The sequence below is a fragment of the Apus apus genome, chromosome 7 (assembly GCF_020740795.1).
Source record: "Apus apus isolate bApuApu2 chromosome 7, bApuApu2.pri.cur, whole genome shotgun sequence".
Classification (NCBI taxonomy): Eukaryota; Metazoa; Chordata; class Aves; order Apodiformes; family Apodidae; genus Apus; species Apus apus.
This window is the reverse complement of record NC_067288.1, coordinates 5,584,543-5,600,519: the sequence shown is the minus strand read 5'-3', so window position 1 is coordinate 5,600,519 and position 15,977 is coordinate 5,584,543. Positions and strand designations below refer to the sequence as shown.

The window sequence follows — 15,977 nt, the reverse complement described above, 5'->3', positions numbered from 1 at the left end:
CAGCATCTCTTGTTTTCCTCAAAGGTTTGGAGCAGAATGCAAACAGATTGTAAGGTATGTTTTCCATTCAGCAGAAAATACATGGCTGAGGAGGTTGTTTTGACAGCTTGTATCCAGGTTTTTTTCATTGGCCAGGAAAAGACTTTTGTGATTAGATTACCAGCTTTGAATCATCTTACTGTCTTTCAGAAGCAGATGGGCATTAGGCATAGATTTAAAATTTTCATCTGTTATTAAAAGCTGTATTCAAGGCTCCTGGTTCTGATAACTATTAATACAGAGTGAAAGTTTTATGATTGTAGCAAACAAAAACTCCCCCACCTTTGGCTAGTGTGATGACAGCTTAGTGTCTGGGCTGCAAGGGATAAAGACCAGCTGAAAGACATCTTCAAGGATCTGTGGTCATTTATCAAATTTTAATCACCTTCCAGAGACTAATTACTTTCTTAAGACACAAATGTAATAGTGATGGCTAGATATCTTACAGCAGACAGATCCACAGTATGTTTCTTACCCTCTGTGGAAGAGACCACTTTTTAACCTCTCCCAGCTATAACCAGATAATGGTACAAACTTCAAGTGCAAAAGCTTTTTTTTTGTTGTTGTTCATGTCTTCATCAGAGTTCCCAAATCCTCTCTCTCTGTAGCTTTAGAAGGATTAACAGCGAGGAATGCTGGAGCTAGCCAAAACTTTTTTTCCTTGCCAAGGAAGTTTTCTCCAGCACAGAATCACTTAACCTCGTTATAAAACGGAGCAGAGCTGCCCTGGCGCAATTTTGCGAAGACAAGGCGCCTCTCTGGGTGTGCTGCTCCTGGTGTGTGTGCTCACTCCTCCTCCCAGCAGAGACTTGGTTGAAGCTTCTTCCCGGGAAGCAGTGAGGTTTGGCACATCACAGAAAGCCAGTTTTATGGGGTGACAGTCTGTCTCTGTCCTTGGTGGAACATCTTTCCTTTTGCCTGGATTTACAGCCTAAAACTGTAGCTGCTTTTCTTCCTTTTGCCACAGCAGGTCATTGTGCTATTTTGTGGGCTGAGCAGATGAAGCCAGGGCCTTGCAGGCTGCTCTGCAGTGCCTTCAGTTAAGTTGTGTCTGTTGTTGGCAAGCACAGGCATGCATAACCAAGCTTTTAGGTCCTGAGTTGACAGAAACCATGGTGGTGTGGCCTTCAGCGGCTTAAGATGTGGCCATAGGTCCTGGTGGGAGCACAGGGAAGACTGTTACTGTGACTCAGCTTATCTCTAGCTAAGTTAACTGTGTGTGATGTCTGTATGTGCTCAGAGTCCACACTGAAAGGGAAGAATAGTAGTATCCACAGGCTTTTTTGGTTGGGTACCCTGATGAAAATCAGATGTGAGTTTTCATGGGGAAAAGACCTAGGTCTGTAGCTTTCTGTCCTGATGACTCCTGTTGTGTGGTGGGAACTCCAGTCCTGTGTCACAGCTGAGTAGCTCCTGTTCGGGAAAGGTGCAGGAACTGCATCAGGTGCTGGCAAATGCTCTCTGTGGATGCTTATCAAAATGTTTTTAAATGGTTGTACCTGTAACTTATATCCCACATTGATATCTGTAGCTAACTTCTGTAGAGATCCTCACCTTCTGTCAGGTGTGCTCAAAGCAATGGTATGTTCTGCTTCTCAAGCAATGAAGTTAGGATTTCATCTCTTCATTGCTTTAGTCTCTAAACCTTTCAGGATATATTGCTGATATAAAGAACCTTCTTCCTAAGGGAAGGACTGAAGGAGTTGGTGACCCTGCCAAAAGGGTATTTCTTATCCATTTTGTATTTTCAATAACGCACGTGGTTTATTTAGTAGTTTGAACATTCCCTTCCCAAACTTTCAGCAGCTAAGTGCCATCATGCAGGCTACCTCTGAAGATGAAAAACTAATATGTTAGTAGACAGCAAAAGTGAGCTGCCTCAACAACCCTTAACAGTCATCAGTGGCAGAAGAAACTTGGCTTCATGGTCCTTGGAAAGACTAGCTTAGATGAAAACCATGTTCTGATGCAGGGTCTGTGTTACAGTAGAGTTGAAAATATCCAGATCTCTTTCCCCCTCATTTGAATGGAAGCAGTAATCCTTTCCTGTCTTAAAGGTGGATGTATAGTGAGTATAAAATCTTTCAATTAAAGGAAAGAAAAGCTAACAATGTAAATTATTTTTACAATATGATTTTACTTTCAAACATTTTATCATAGTCATGTTTCTTAGTTCTGTGTCTAACTTTTTATTTCACACACTTAAATGTCATTTAAAAAACAAGACAAAAAAGTTTTTGCCTTTGCAATATGTTCAGCAGAGTTGAACTCAGCTTCTACCAGTTGGACACTATTTTAATTTGCATTTCCCAAGAGAATTGAATTAGGTTTTATTAGTAAATTGGGCCTATAACCTTGTAGGCAGGTTTTATTAGTTTATCACACATCAGTATTAGCAAACTGTAAATCCCACTGAAACGAATTTGAAAAGGCCTTTAAGGGAAGCCCAGAACCAGTGAAGTTTCTGGAGACAAGTAAGGGAGGGTTGTTTTGTTTTGTTTTTTTCAATCCCACAAAAATGTTGTTAGTGGTAGCAGAGTCATATCTTTTTTTTTTTTTTTTTTTTCCAATCATATTCTGTTGTCCTGCCTACATGTTCAGTTTCAAAGAAGTTAAACTGAATATAGTCAGGAGGATTTGGCCAAGTTTCTGCTATGGCTCTGTGTGGGTTGACATAACACAGTGCACTTCTCAGTCATTGTACAGCATTTACTGACTGTTCATGTCAAACAAGCAGGTAAGTTTCTTCTTGTTCACCAATGCCCATTCAGGTGGTACATATGCTTGGAAGTACGATTTGCATCTAAAAGATAATAAGGAAGGAGGAGCTGCTGCCTTTTGGAGGGTTTTGATCACAGTCTGGAGCAAGCTTATTGAAAGACTTCACTTGATTTCTTCAAACCCCAGATCATGGCCTAAATCAAAATTCACTGTATAGTTCTTTTTCAAATTCAAATGTGGGAATGGTGTTTTCAGAACAGGAGTGCTTCACTGCTAAGAGCTTTTGAATGTGAGCTTGAATTTCTTCAAGTCTCGTTTAGAATGTTTTTTTCTGCACCAGTACTGAGCTAGTGTTGTCTCTTCCCTTTCCCTGTTTTCTTTCAGATAGCAGTGATATTCCCTGCTGTCACTTTAGTAGTTTTTTCATACTGTCTTCTCAAAGCCACCTTTATAGAAACTGAATGCTGCAAGCTGATCATATTACAATCTAGTTTAGGTGTCAGTAACATGTATCTAATCAAACTGTGCTGTTATTATGTGGACAGTTAATGTAGCATTTTTTAAGTCCAGAAATCTGATTATTCAAGGGGAAGTTGATTTTTTTATTATTTTTTTTTTTTCCTCTATAGCTCATATTCATCAGTGGGGTTTTCCCAAGGTTTGGAGATTGTGCATACTCCTCCACCAAAGAATTAGGGCCCAGACCTGCCTGTAATTAGGCAATATCCCTGTGAGGACAATATTCTTCATATCCAATATTGTATATACAGCAACTTTTTTAATGTGCTTATTTATTAGTGTTCTGTTCTTAGACTGTATAAGGAGAAGCTTCTAAGCAGCTCTCCTTGTGTCCCCCAAGACGCAGCCATTGTCCACAGTGCACCACACAGCCCTTGCCCCAAAGAGCTGATAGTCAGGGTGGGCAGGGAACCAAAGGCAAGGAGAAGTTACTCATCCCAAGTCAGGTGCTGGAGCCTGGAGTAGAGCAAGGCTCTCCTGCCTGCTCCCGCAGTGCCCCAGTGCCCAGACCACACCACCTCTCCGAGGTGTGTGGTCCCTAATCATGAAGGATCATGTTGCACTTGTTTCATTTACTGAAAGAGCTGTTTAATTGCTCAGAACAATCACACTAGTGTGCTAAGAGATGAAATAGCTTGCTTGGGAGTATTTTAAAGGTGCGGGTTTTTTCAGCAAGTGGCAGATGCCGTTTGAGAGCCACCACTGAGGCTTTCATGCACGTCAGCTCTTTTGGAATATAGGATACTTGGGCCTCTTTCACGTGCAGTCACTTCATTTACATTTTTTTAGTTGCTTTTTATTTGACTATATTCCACCTGCAGTTGGCCTCATTTAACCGACATGGTTTAGGTTGCTATTAAGAATTTTAAATGAATACCAAAATGCTGTTGCAGTTAGCTTAAGGCCTTTGGAATGTCTTAGCAAGAAATCTCCCAAACCTGGGTCTGTCTCTTCTGAAATGTAACATTAATTAATTCCCACATTCTGTCTGCTGCTCTTAGTCCCTCCAGATGTGCTACTAGGAATAGACTGGCTCCCTGGTTACAAGCCATCTGGGCTCTGTAAACTGATTTGCACTTATATTAAACAATAAGTGAACAGAATGCGGAAGAGTTATTAAAGCAAATGTACATTGCTTATAAATCTCAAAGTAAAATATTAAAATGTAGTAAATGGGAATGGAATGTGCAAATGAAGACCTGCTTGTTTTTAATGAGTTTAGCTGTGACCTTCTCGATTTCAACCAAAAGAAAAGAATTTTATTTTTCTCTTAAAAAAAAAAGAAAAAGAAAAAGAAAAATAAACTATAAAACTGCTTACAGAAGTATCTGAGACAAAAACAAGGAAATATAATGTTCTAAACCTGACTGGTCCAAACCACTCAAGCTGCTGTGACAGCTCATAAAACTGAGAGTAGTTTTTAACTGGACTCTGTTTTACATTGCCAGAGTGAATTTTCCTTGCAGGAAGTAGCCAGAAGGTTTATTTAGTTTCCAGACTGCTGCTTTGATCTTTCCATTCTGTCACTTCTCAGGTTACATAGCCCTTTTTCACTGCAGTAAATCTGCAACAGTTAATGAGAATAAAATTTCCTCCTTCTCACTGATCACATGCTGTTAAATGCCAAACCACAGCCAGCAGCATATTTGCAGAATTCAGCTGCACTGTACAAAAACAGCACAATCAGTTTAATCTCGTTGTTTTTGTAATTCATTTTATTGAGCTTTCCTTTTTCAAGTGACCTATTTTATCAAGACAAGTGGTTGCAAGGCCAGAACTGGAAGAAAGATTTAAAACTGTAATAAAGTGAAGGGTTTTTTTTTTATGCTGCATATAAGCATGCTCACAGGATTCAAAATTAAACCTACAATGAGCAGCTTTTTAAAAGCCCTACATATCAGTCAGATATTTCTTATGGTTATTAATCTGGACTGAATATGTGCTGCAAACAAGTCTCTAGTATAAAAATTAATGTAACATCTCAAGTTAATTTCTTTGCCAAACAGTTAAAATAATTTTAATTCTAAAATTTTATTCTCTGAATCAGTGTTTATCAGCTTCATCTATTCAAGTATGATGATGGAACCATCCTTTTCTCTTCCCTTTGGAAGACTTTTTTTAATCTCATCGTTTAAAAAAGCAGCCTTCTAGTTTAGAGACTTTATTTGCCTTCTGGGTTTTGAGCTTTTTAAGTCTGTGGGTTGTTTTTTTTCCAAGACTCCCTATCCAACATTTGGCTTGGGAATATTTCACTTTTCATTCATTTCATCACAGTTGAAATTTTTGCATAATAATGCTGCTCCAAGGTATCCATCTCACAAATACAGATGTGGAACACTTTCTTGATCTGGCATGTTCCATAATATATCCAGTGTTAGCCAGTTAGAAAGAAAGCAGTAAGAGACATTGAGATTTGCTTCTCTCTTGGTTTACATTAAAATCACCACTGATTTGGGATAGATTTTGACAAATCCCTGTGTTGATATATCAAAGTGGTTGAAATCTGGACAATCATCTATGGTGGTAAAAAATATTTCAAGTTCTTTCCTTGAACAATACTCCAACTGCATTTGCTGTTTGTACTCTAGTGAACACTGCAAATCCCCTAGTAATGTTAACTTTCAGAAAAATCTTTGAAAGCTTTTATTGGCTGCAGCTGTAAGTCAAAGCAGAACAGATTTTTTGACTCTCCCTCCTTCCCGTCAGCATCTGGATTATCATCCGGATTGAGTTTCCTGGGTCTTGGTGCTGAGCCCTGGACACAGCACGACTATCAGCCCATAACCTGCTGGCATGGCTTTTCAGGGCATTTGTGCTCAAGAGGGAACTTTTTCCCCCCATTTTTACTGAAGCACAGAGCTTAGTGGCAGTCCTTGGACTTGAGGAGCTTGTATAAATATTTAAAGGAAAAATTCTTCAGCTACGAAAGCTTCAGTGCAGGGCACCAAGAACTTGCATTTCCACTGCAGCTGTTTATCTCGGAGTACATTTTTCACAGTAACCCTGCTGAGTAACCTAGCACAGAGAGCAAGAAACACTTCCTGTCTAGAAACAGGAAGGCTAGTCAGAAGGCTGTGGAAGACAAGGACCTGAGCTGATCTAGTCAGTGGCACCAGCCACCTCTATGAAGCTGCCACTTCAGGATCTTGCTCTGCTCAGGCTGTTGGCTGAAGCTTCTATACCCAACATAACACTGACATTGCTGGAGCTCAGTAAAGGAGATGCTTGAAACATTCCCAAGCCAGACCTATTACACTAGTTAAAGATTAAGGCAATGTCCTCTTCAAGTTATGGAGTTGACAGGAATACTTTGCACTGAGCAAGGAGAGAGGGGGAGGAAAGGACATCTTGCTTTTTATTGCCTGCTCCTCAGGGCATTTTCATTTGTTTTAGTGCCTAATTATTTTTTAAGAAATGGATGTATCTAATCAGTGGGTTTGGCCAGTTGTTGAGCCAAAAGCACAGGAGGTGTTTCTGTCAGACTTGTAATGGAAAGTCAGAACTCTTGGTCTCCATTCCAGCTCTGACTGTGCACTTGACCTTTTAACAAATCCTGCACAGAAGAGCTGAGCAACTCCCACCCACACCATGGAGCCATGAGCCTGTGTGAGGGGATGCCAGGGAAGTTACCCCAATGCCCTTCAAAGAACAAGGCAGCTATAGCAAATTTTGCCCTCTGGCTCTATTCTCAATTTGTTGCCTTTCTAGCACATCAAAAATACCTCTTCTTCTTTTTTTTTCCTTCTTTGAGGGGTGTTACAGAGTAAGCAAAATCTTTTCTATGTCAGTGTGACTTGAATCTTCTTGTTACTGTAGTTTGTCACTTGATGTATTTAATGTTTGGGCTGTTTTTTTTCCTTCTCAATACTCCATCTGGGAAACTGAGGTCATGAAGAGAAGCAGCAACTTGCCCAGGATCACACAGCAGGTAACTGAGAGAGCAAGAAACTGAGCCCAAGTCCCAGGCTTTCACAGAGCTGGGATGGCAACCTCTACAGCTTTCAAACAAGGCTCTTAACAAATTTGGCTAAGCAAGGTCATTTGTTTTAGTTCAGTGCTTTCTTACTAGTCAGTTGGGAAATAGATGTATTTTTTTCTTTTTAAATGCTGCCTCCCCACCAGTGAATTCTGGCACACTTATTGCTTGGTGCATAGCTGGAGCCTGACACAGAAGACACAGTGCTCGTTTCTCCACAATTGTCAGATTAGCATTTGTTTATAATTAAGTGGCAGAAACAGTGGTATTGTGCTGAGATACAACTGGGCACCAAGTCCAGGAGCAACTGGAAACTTTTAAGTCATGGAGTACACTAAAGAAAGCTGGATCGCATGGAAGGAGAGACATGATCATACCCATAAAAGCTGTATCAGGATGCACAAGGGAGCTGAAGTATTATTGCACAGGTTCATCCTGACATTTTCTGTCTTTTGAGCAGATACAGTGTTACTGTTGGAGGAATGTGAATATTCAGTGCTGATGTAGAGATGAAGTTGGTATTTGCAGTGTGCACAGTCACCGTCCCTGCCACAAAACTCCCCTCCCTTTTGAGCTTGAGGGATAGAAAGCATGGGGAAAAAAAGTTTTGCAGATAGGAGAGAAAAAGTTGGGGCCATGAGAGGCAGAATTTAAGAGACTTGTGGTTTATAGTTTAACGTCATTACCAGTAGTGGGAGAATCTACAGTTACAGAACATTATATAAAGAAACATTGTTTTTTTCTAAGGCTTCTCAGTTGTATGTTGTTTCTTCATAACCCTGGTTTGTGCTCTTACTATGAAGGACAGAAAATTTATAGTCAGTGAAGCAAAACCAGAGGTAGCTGGCACAGAGAAGTAAATGGGATCATCTCTATTGCTAGACTCTAAGCAAGGGGGAAAGCAGACAGTTTTATACCACTTTCCCATGCCCTCTGCTCTTCCATGACTGGTGTTAGGAGCATGGTGTCCCATCCAGTGCTGAGCTGACAGTGGGTATGAGCAGAAAGGCCAGAGAGTCCCTGGGTTTCACTGGCTTTGAGCCTTGGTTAAAGTGTCCTGGTTAGCTGGTTCCTGCAAAGGATTAGCTAACTGTTCCTTACCTGAAGATGACTTAAAGAGCTAGAGGTTGGAGTTTGTTCTGTGGAATTCAAAACCATTCCCCACCTACTGTGCTTGTTTGCAATCCGTGGGTGAATCCACTGTGTGATGGAACAAGGCCTGGATGCTCCCAGCTCCCCCTGCCTTTCTGTACCCTGGTCTCTGCACGGAGGAAACCTGCAGAGGGAGGGAGGGAGCTGCAGCATTTGCTAACTGATCTGCTAATTGGCTTAGCAGGACTGCAGCCTCTGCTGCATTTCATATTTGATTATAATGTCCTGCACGACAATCATTGTGAGACCTACAGTCTTGCACCTTTCATCAACACTTGGAAAAAAACAAACAAAAAACCCAAAATGCTGGGAGGAGAGAAAAAAAAAATACAGACTTTGCTGTTGGCAAACTCCTGTGTCTCTTTTTGGCAAGTATTATAAACAATAAACTGTATCTCAGTTGTAGAGGGTTATAATGCTGTGCTTGTCTCGAGATGAGAGACTGGTGTGCCATTTCTATGGTTTAGGTACCTCCTGAGGGAAAACCACAGCCTTCAGTATTCAGGGAGAAGGTGCAGAGGAAACTGAGGGGTTGCTGTGAACTGCACTGATGTCAGTGTCTTCTGAAAGATGCTCAGAAACGTGGTTCAAACCTCGTGCTCGTGTACTCAGGAGGGGTTTTGCAAAGTGGTTTCAGTAGCAAGAAGTGGTGCCATGCGTGTAAACAGGGGCTGCATACTTATACCTGCAAATAAACCCTCTCAGCAGCTCACTGAGCATGTGGAGAACTTTGGGTGTGATTCCTCTGGTAGGATTTGGTAGAGGTGCTGATTAGTTGAGAGCGTGTAAGTAGTGTTTGCTTGGTCTTACCAAAGTCAGAGAATCTAATTAATTCTATATAATTTTAAATGTATTTTATTTTAAATGAAATTATTAAACTTGTGTCCCCAGTGAGAAGCTCAGAGTCTCTCAGAGCTGAGGCCTTGTTGATGCAGAGTACAGAGGGAGGACTGACAGGGTTTTAGAACAAGTTTAGGGTGAAAAGAAATGTCGCTGAAATCATGGCTCTGGTGGAAGCACTGTGTGTATTTAGCTTGGATTTCATTTTCAGATGGTGGTAGTTTCAGGGTGCTTTGATTTTGGGCTTCCAACCATGAAACTGACAAGCTGAAAATGATGACATTTAGGCCTAAAGTGTACATTTCTAAACTGATATTTCACCCTCTAAGGTGAAGACTTTTACTGGGCCATCCTTGCCTGCAGAGGCAATCACAATCTTTTTCAGTACAGCCTGGTATGATTCTTGCCATTCTGCTTCAGGCCTCTCCTGGGAGAGTGCAGGCCTGTTTCCCAAGTAGTGTTGCTTGCTGGGATCCCTCCAGGATCCCTGCATCATACTGGGGGATTTCCAGTTGGACTTCAAGGGTTAGTTTTGACCAAGAATTTCCTCAGTAACCCAGGACTTTGCTTTGTGAGGCCCTGCTTATGCAGGAGGAATTAGTACCCATTTTAGAGCAACTTGTCAGCACCAGCACTAGTAACAGTGAAAATGTGTGTGTGTGAAAATGGTGTGGACAGGCTTAGGTGTCTGTGGCATCAGGAAAGCTTAGAGAAAGCAGCCTTGCTCCGTGGCCAGTCTGCACCCAGGTGCTAATGACCCTAGTGGAGACCAAGCTTAAGAGCCTCTTTCCCTGTACCGTGCACTCCCCAGCAGCAAGGTGACCTGAAGGGGACCCCACAAGAGGGTTGGGGCCGAGTGCTCCCTGTCTGAGCCAGCCCCATCTTCCAGATGTACCACAAAGCCTATCTAGTCTGTGAGGCTCTGGGTGCAGGAGGAAGTTAAGGAAAGAAGGACACAGTGGGATGCTGGCTGGCATTTCATGCTGTGAGGGGGGGGTACGTGGTTGGTCTTTAGGTCTTTACATTTTAGATTATGTCAGGGCACCTAGGATCCTAGATGGGCATATTAATTTGGATGTCATGAATCAGAGTAAGTATCAATAAGCAGAGCTGTTAAGAAATCTCTCCTCACTCATGCACATCAGGAACGTTTTCCTCTTCAGCATGTGTTCTTCAGCTCCCCAGCAGTACAAGCAAATTGGAAAGTTCAGCTGTCATTTGGGGAAGGTCATAGATCACACTAGCAGCCTGAGTAATCCAAGAGGTTTTAAGTATCATAGCATTTAGTTTAAAGTGAAATTTGCTCTGACAGGGGCTGGCAGACCAATAGGAAAAAGAAATATTTGTGCTTGGAGAAGTGCATGTGTAGAGACCGCGAGTATAACTGATGGCTGGAAGTGATTTCAGTCTAAAAAAAACAAATCATTAAGAGAGTGCATAGGGGTAAAATACACAGTTCATATTTTAAAGGGTCTCAAAATGAACCAGCAACTGAGGTTAGCAGTACATAGTAATTAGCCGTGCTGTTCACTGTTTAACTCCATCAGCTCCAGGCGTGGTGGTGAACTTTGCACAAGAAAGCAGTTGTGCCTCAGCGCGTGGTTCCCTGCGCGCACGCGCCGTCTTCAGACAAAACTGCCTTCAATAACTTGCAGATGAAGGCAACAACATCAGTCATTTGTCTGATGAGTCTGTTGGGGTGTCGTGATCCGCATCCATTTTGCAACTACAGGGATTGCACCAGCTTCTGCTAGGTTCCTAGTTGAACTGGGCTGACTAATGAGAGGAAAAAATACCCATTTGGGGATGGGTATTGTTGCCTTGATGGCATAATTGTGTCCCTAACTTTGGGAAAGGCAGGCTGGTGGTTGCTCTGCTGAGTTTCCCTGTAGATGCTGTATAAATGAAGCAAACAACATGTTTTTCCTAGGAGCAGGTTTTGAAGTTGATTGCTGGTATAAATCTAAGAACACATGGCACAAATCATGATCTCAGGCCAGTCATTACCCAACAAGTGTTTACAGCCGAAGAGGTACCATCTTTCTTGGCTCTGCCCCTCTGCTGTTCTTGGCAGAAGTGGCCAGGATTCATCAGGACTTGGTTTTTAAAACCCTGTCTCCACCTCTGTGGGTTATGCTTGCAGAGTCATTGCCCTTGGCCTGCCAGCCTCGTGAGTAAGCCAGACTCCAGTCTACGGAGTCATGTTTGCTGTTTGTTGCCCTACCCCTCGGCTGCCTCCTGGGTCCAACAGCCTTTCCTTCAGCTGAGGGGACAGGCTTCTTGCTACGGGCTGCCAGTGCAAACAAAGAGGCAAAGCTGGTGTGTTTCAAGAGCACTAACACGTAAAAATGAAGCCAGCTTATTTTTTGAAGCATGCACAAGCCTTCATTTACTTAAGAGAAATATTTAGATAGGAAGAGTGGTGATTTGATCAAGGTGTTTTAATGTGATTTTCTGTTCCTTTCTTTTTATTTTTTTAAACTGTCTAAAGCAGTTATCAGCTGATCCATCTCTTCCAGTTTTCTTCAGGACACTAACATATGTCTGAACCATTTGGAAAAAACTGATACTCCTCAGAGTTTAAACTCAAGGGATCTTTACCTAATTACTTACACATTTATAAAAAAAAAAATTAAAATTATTTGCTGAGAATGTGATTGAAACCATATTTCCCCTGGTCTCGTTATCAATTTAAATACATTTGAAAGTTCTTTGAATAAGGATTACTAAGCTGGAAGTAGCTGGGACAGCTCTGCCTGCTGCGATAGAGACCCATTGCCACCGCGTGGCTCCATCTCGTCATTACACCTCACACCCCCCCCCCAAAAACCTGATGTGATTTCAGTATAGAATGGAGTGACCAAAAGAAGTTCTTAAAACTCTGCAGCATCCAGAGAAGCCACGTTTATATTTAGGAAGAAAGTCCTGCTTCAGGGGATGTCTCTCGGGCTGTATTTTTTGTGTCCCCCATGGCCATGATAAACCTGAGGGCAGCAACTGTCATCTCCCTGGTAGCCAACACAAGGGTCCTGCTAGCCTGACTTGCAGCCAGCAGCCAGCTCCCTCACCCGCAGCATCTTTCCTGAAGGAAGTTTCCAGTAGCCAACAGAAATGCCAAGAGCCCCTTTTCTACTAGCAACTCACTACTAATGTTGTTTTAAGCACAGAAAAAACATTGAAGGATAAACCCAGAAAAGCATTTTCTGTTAAGATGTCTTTTCATTATAAATCAACCATAGGTGCTCTAAGGATCTTTGGAAGAAAACAATGGAATTCCTGAGTCCAAAGGTAGGCTCAAAGAGTCCTGCTTCTCGGCAGCATTACACGTGTGGTGCAACTGGGAACTTGTATCAGCACAACACAACTGGACTCTGCACTTCCAAATCCCACTGCACTTTCTTTTAGTATGTTATTAACTCGTCATAACTAACATACTGAACTAACTCCTTTGAAGAATACAGAGGCTCGTGTTCACATAGCTTTGCCCCACTACAGACACCATGGCTCTTCTGCTTCTCTCTGCCAGGCTGGAGGGCCAGCTCAGGCTGATGTCTCTGTGTATGAGCCGTGAGACAGGGGCATTGCCGATTCAAAACCAGGCAGGCGTGGAAACAGCAAAGCACTTTCAGGGTACTGCATTTCTCAAGGTACATTCAGGTGAAACAATTCTTTTCTCTGCAATTTGGCTTTCTGACTGTGTCCCCTTTCTCTCAGAGGACAAGTTTCAGCCTCAGACCTTCTACCTTCACCTGATTATCAGTATATCCCATGAGTGAACTAGTTTCCTGAGAAACCAGGCACTGAGGATCCTTTTCTAGGAGCTCATGGAAGCATGGTCTGAGGAAAGTGTCTATGCAAGGACAGAGTCATGGACATGGTCCCCCACCACTTCAGCTGAAGTCCTTTCAGTCCAACGGATTCAGCAGTGCCAGCTTTTTGCTGAGCCAGGGCCTGGGGCCCACCCATTGTACATCTTCTGGATGGGTCATTCTTTCCCAGCCTTGGCTGTTGCATAACTCGTGTTCCATATGTCTAATTGGCAGTAATGAGGTTCAGCTTTTCCCCACTCCAAAAGCACTTTGGTTCTTTGTGTTTTGACAGTCTTCAGAGGGGAAGTTCAACTCCTTTCAATGCATCTTTAGTCAGACAATAAATCAGAATCCTTTTCCCATTTGTCCTTCTACTGAAGTGGAAATTAAGAAGTGACATAACTGTGAATAGGCAGTAACCCAGTATCTGAGGCTATGTTCGTTCTTCCTCTACCTCCTGCATGAGAGTTATTGTTAGGCATGAAATATGTGCTACTTTTCCCTGTACCATTCCTGTGCTTTGGTATTTAATTCATTGCTGCGGGACTTTCTAGGTGTAAAAGATGCTGTTCTGATGAATTATTCTGTCACATTAGCACACAGCCTTTCAGTATATGATGAATTCTTTCTGCTGATTATTTGGCTGTCGGTCTTGTATCCCACCAGAAACACTGTCTTTTGCTGAACTATGTTGCTGTGCCAGATATTCCCACTTTCTCATTTCTAGCTGGTATTTTCCCATCAACTTCAGAAATATACTGAAGGAAGGAAATTAGATTATTCAGATGTGCTGTGTAGGGCAGGGTTACCAGTGGGCTTTGCAAGAAGCACGCTTGAGGCCTCTCCTGAAAGACATGGTACAGAATGAGAAAGTGAATCACAGAAGTAAAGAGTTTTGACAGTAAATCTGTAAAAGGATAGAAGACTTCTGTCTCTTCTGGGATTTCTCTTTGACCTGAAAGCCTTTCCTCGACAGGACTTGTGTTGACTTCTCTGCAGCATTTATTTTCCCACCAAGAGCAGTGCTGGCTAGAAGGGGAAGATGGCTCGCAAAGTTGCCTCACAAAATTATCTCCATGGCAGGAAGAGTTGGAGACACCAGCACTCTTGTGCCTTTTCTACAGTACAAATCCCTACAGTTTCTCTCTCCTCTTTTTTTTTGCAGCATGGGAGTTGATGGATTTGGTCAATCACCAGGGGTTCCTGGCCGCCCAGCGACTGCCTACGGATACCGCCCGGATGAACCTTACTACTACGGCTACGGAGCACGATAGAACAGCCTGCTGTGCAGCCCAGGATGCTGCTGCCACCTGCCCCGGAGGAACCAGCTCCTGCTTGTGGCCAGCAGAAGATCTGCCCCTTGGTAATGCATGATTGTACCACGATGGGTCCATTGTTATGTATCCTTTGGCGTGTGTAGCTCCCGGCAAACCTAGCCTTTCTGGGTCCAGTGTTTTAGTGACAGTGTTTACTCCTTGGTTGCTCGTTGTTATCATTTTTGTACAGTATTTGCTTTGTGACTTGAAAGCAAGAATTGGAAAGCTACTGGACTGGAAAGCGTCACATTATGTATATTAAGCTACTAATTTAATTTCTATTAAATATAAAAACCTGTGTGGTCAGCAGTGGTGAATGTGTTTTTAACCAAGGTTTCATTTGTTTTACAAGGCATTTAAGACGAATGTAAAGTGTGTTTAAGATGGACTGTTTCCCTCTTACACTGAAGCAACAGGAACTCCATTAAGCCCCAGCACCTTCTGGCACTGCCTTGACATGTGGCGACCAAAGTCCAGCCCTCGGTCCGAAGACTTTAATAATGGAAAGATGGCACAGGTTCCCTCCCCTGGAGCTTCAAACGTTTACAATCTACTTTAAATGCTTGAAAACACTTAAAATCAGAAACTATACTACAGTAGAATAGCTTTACCATAGTGTTTAAATCGAGTTCTGTGGGCTGAGAGAAGACAGCCACATTCTGAGGATTAGCAAGAGAACACAATGCTGTAACTTGGTTCCAAATCCAGATGCAGAACCTTCCCCATCCTGAAATACAAATGCATCCTGTCCTGTGTGTTCAGGGTCAAGGCTGGATCTAAGCACAGATCACTGACTGGGCAGCAGAGACGGGCCAGGGCACCTTCTCCTTGGACATGCAGTGTGGTGATGGCATTGAGCCACGGTTTGAAACATGCCGTGTGCAGACAGAGTGTTCTTCAGTTGTGTACCCCTGCCCATGACAGGCAAAAGGAAATGTACAGACATGCCCTCTCTGCCACAGAAATCAAGACAGCAGTCCAAATGTTTGCTTTTTAAAAGAAAAGCTACCTCCAGTTTGTGACTTTGTTTTTTTTAATGGCTAATGATTTGCTATTGAATTGTTCCTCTCCTTCCTCCCTTATTTCTGAGTAGAAAACAGACTTGCATCCGGGGCTGATGCTACTAAAACAGTAGCCAGTGATCCCATCAGACTGGTGTATGTGCTATGAAGCTGATCTTCAAAGGCCTGGTGGTGTTTAGGAACTTGATGAACTGTTAGTCTTCAAAAATATTTTGAAATCAGGATTGTTTTTAAACCTTGCTTTATCTTTTTAAAAAAAAAAGATAAAAACTTAGAGGCGTGCAGGTACTTTGATATGCACTGTTACCCACTATGTTGCACTGGAAAAGATTCTAAAATCAGCCATGGTATTTCTTACATGTTTTCAGCCTTCTTCTTGTGTGCTGGCTTCATGTTTGTGGCTTCATTTACTGGAGGTAGGTGGAAGAACAGTGTTGCCAAGATTAACTAGTATTTTTAAAAATAATTTTCTATACAGTTTTTTAACTAATTCACATGCAGTTTCTTAGAAAATGTAAGATCTTACTAGAAACACTGCAGAAAACTTGAATAAGGGGTTTCCAGTGTTGTACCTTTCTAGATC

The 15,977-nt window shown here is 42.3% G+C and overlaps 1 protein-coding gene across 2 annotated transcripts in view; it reads left to right on the top strand.

Annotated features, from left to right (window-relative positions):
- The window catches only part of KIFAP3 (kinesin associated protein 3), a 68,857-nt gene extending 54,179 nt beyond the window's left edge, over positions 1-14,678 (top strand). For both annotated transcript variants that reach the window (XM_051625432.1, XM_051625433.1), the window contains one exon: positions 14,222-14,678. In XM_051625432.1, the coding sequence (XP_051481392.1) occupies positions 14,222-14,330 (109 nt within the window). In that variant the 3' untranslated portion in view covers positions 14,331-14,678. The remainder of the gene's footprint in view (positions 1-14,221) is intronic.
- Positions 14,679-15,977: the final 1,299 nt, after the last annotated feature.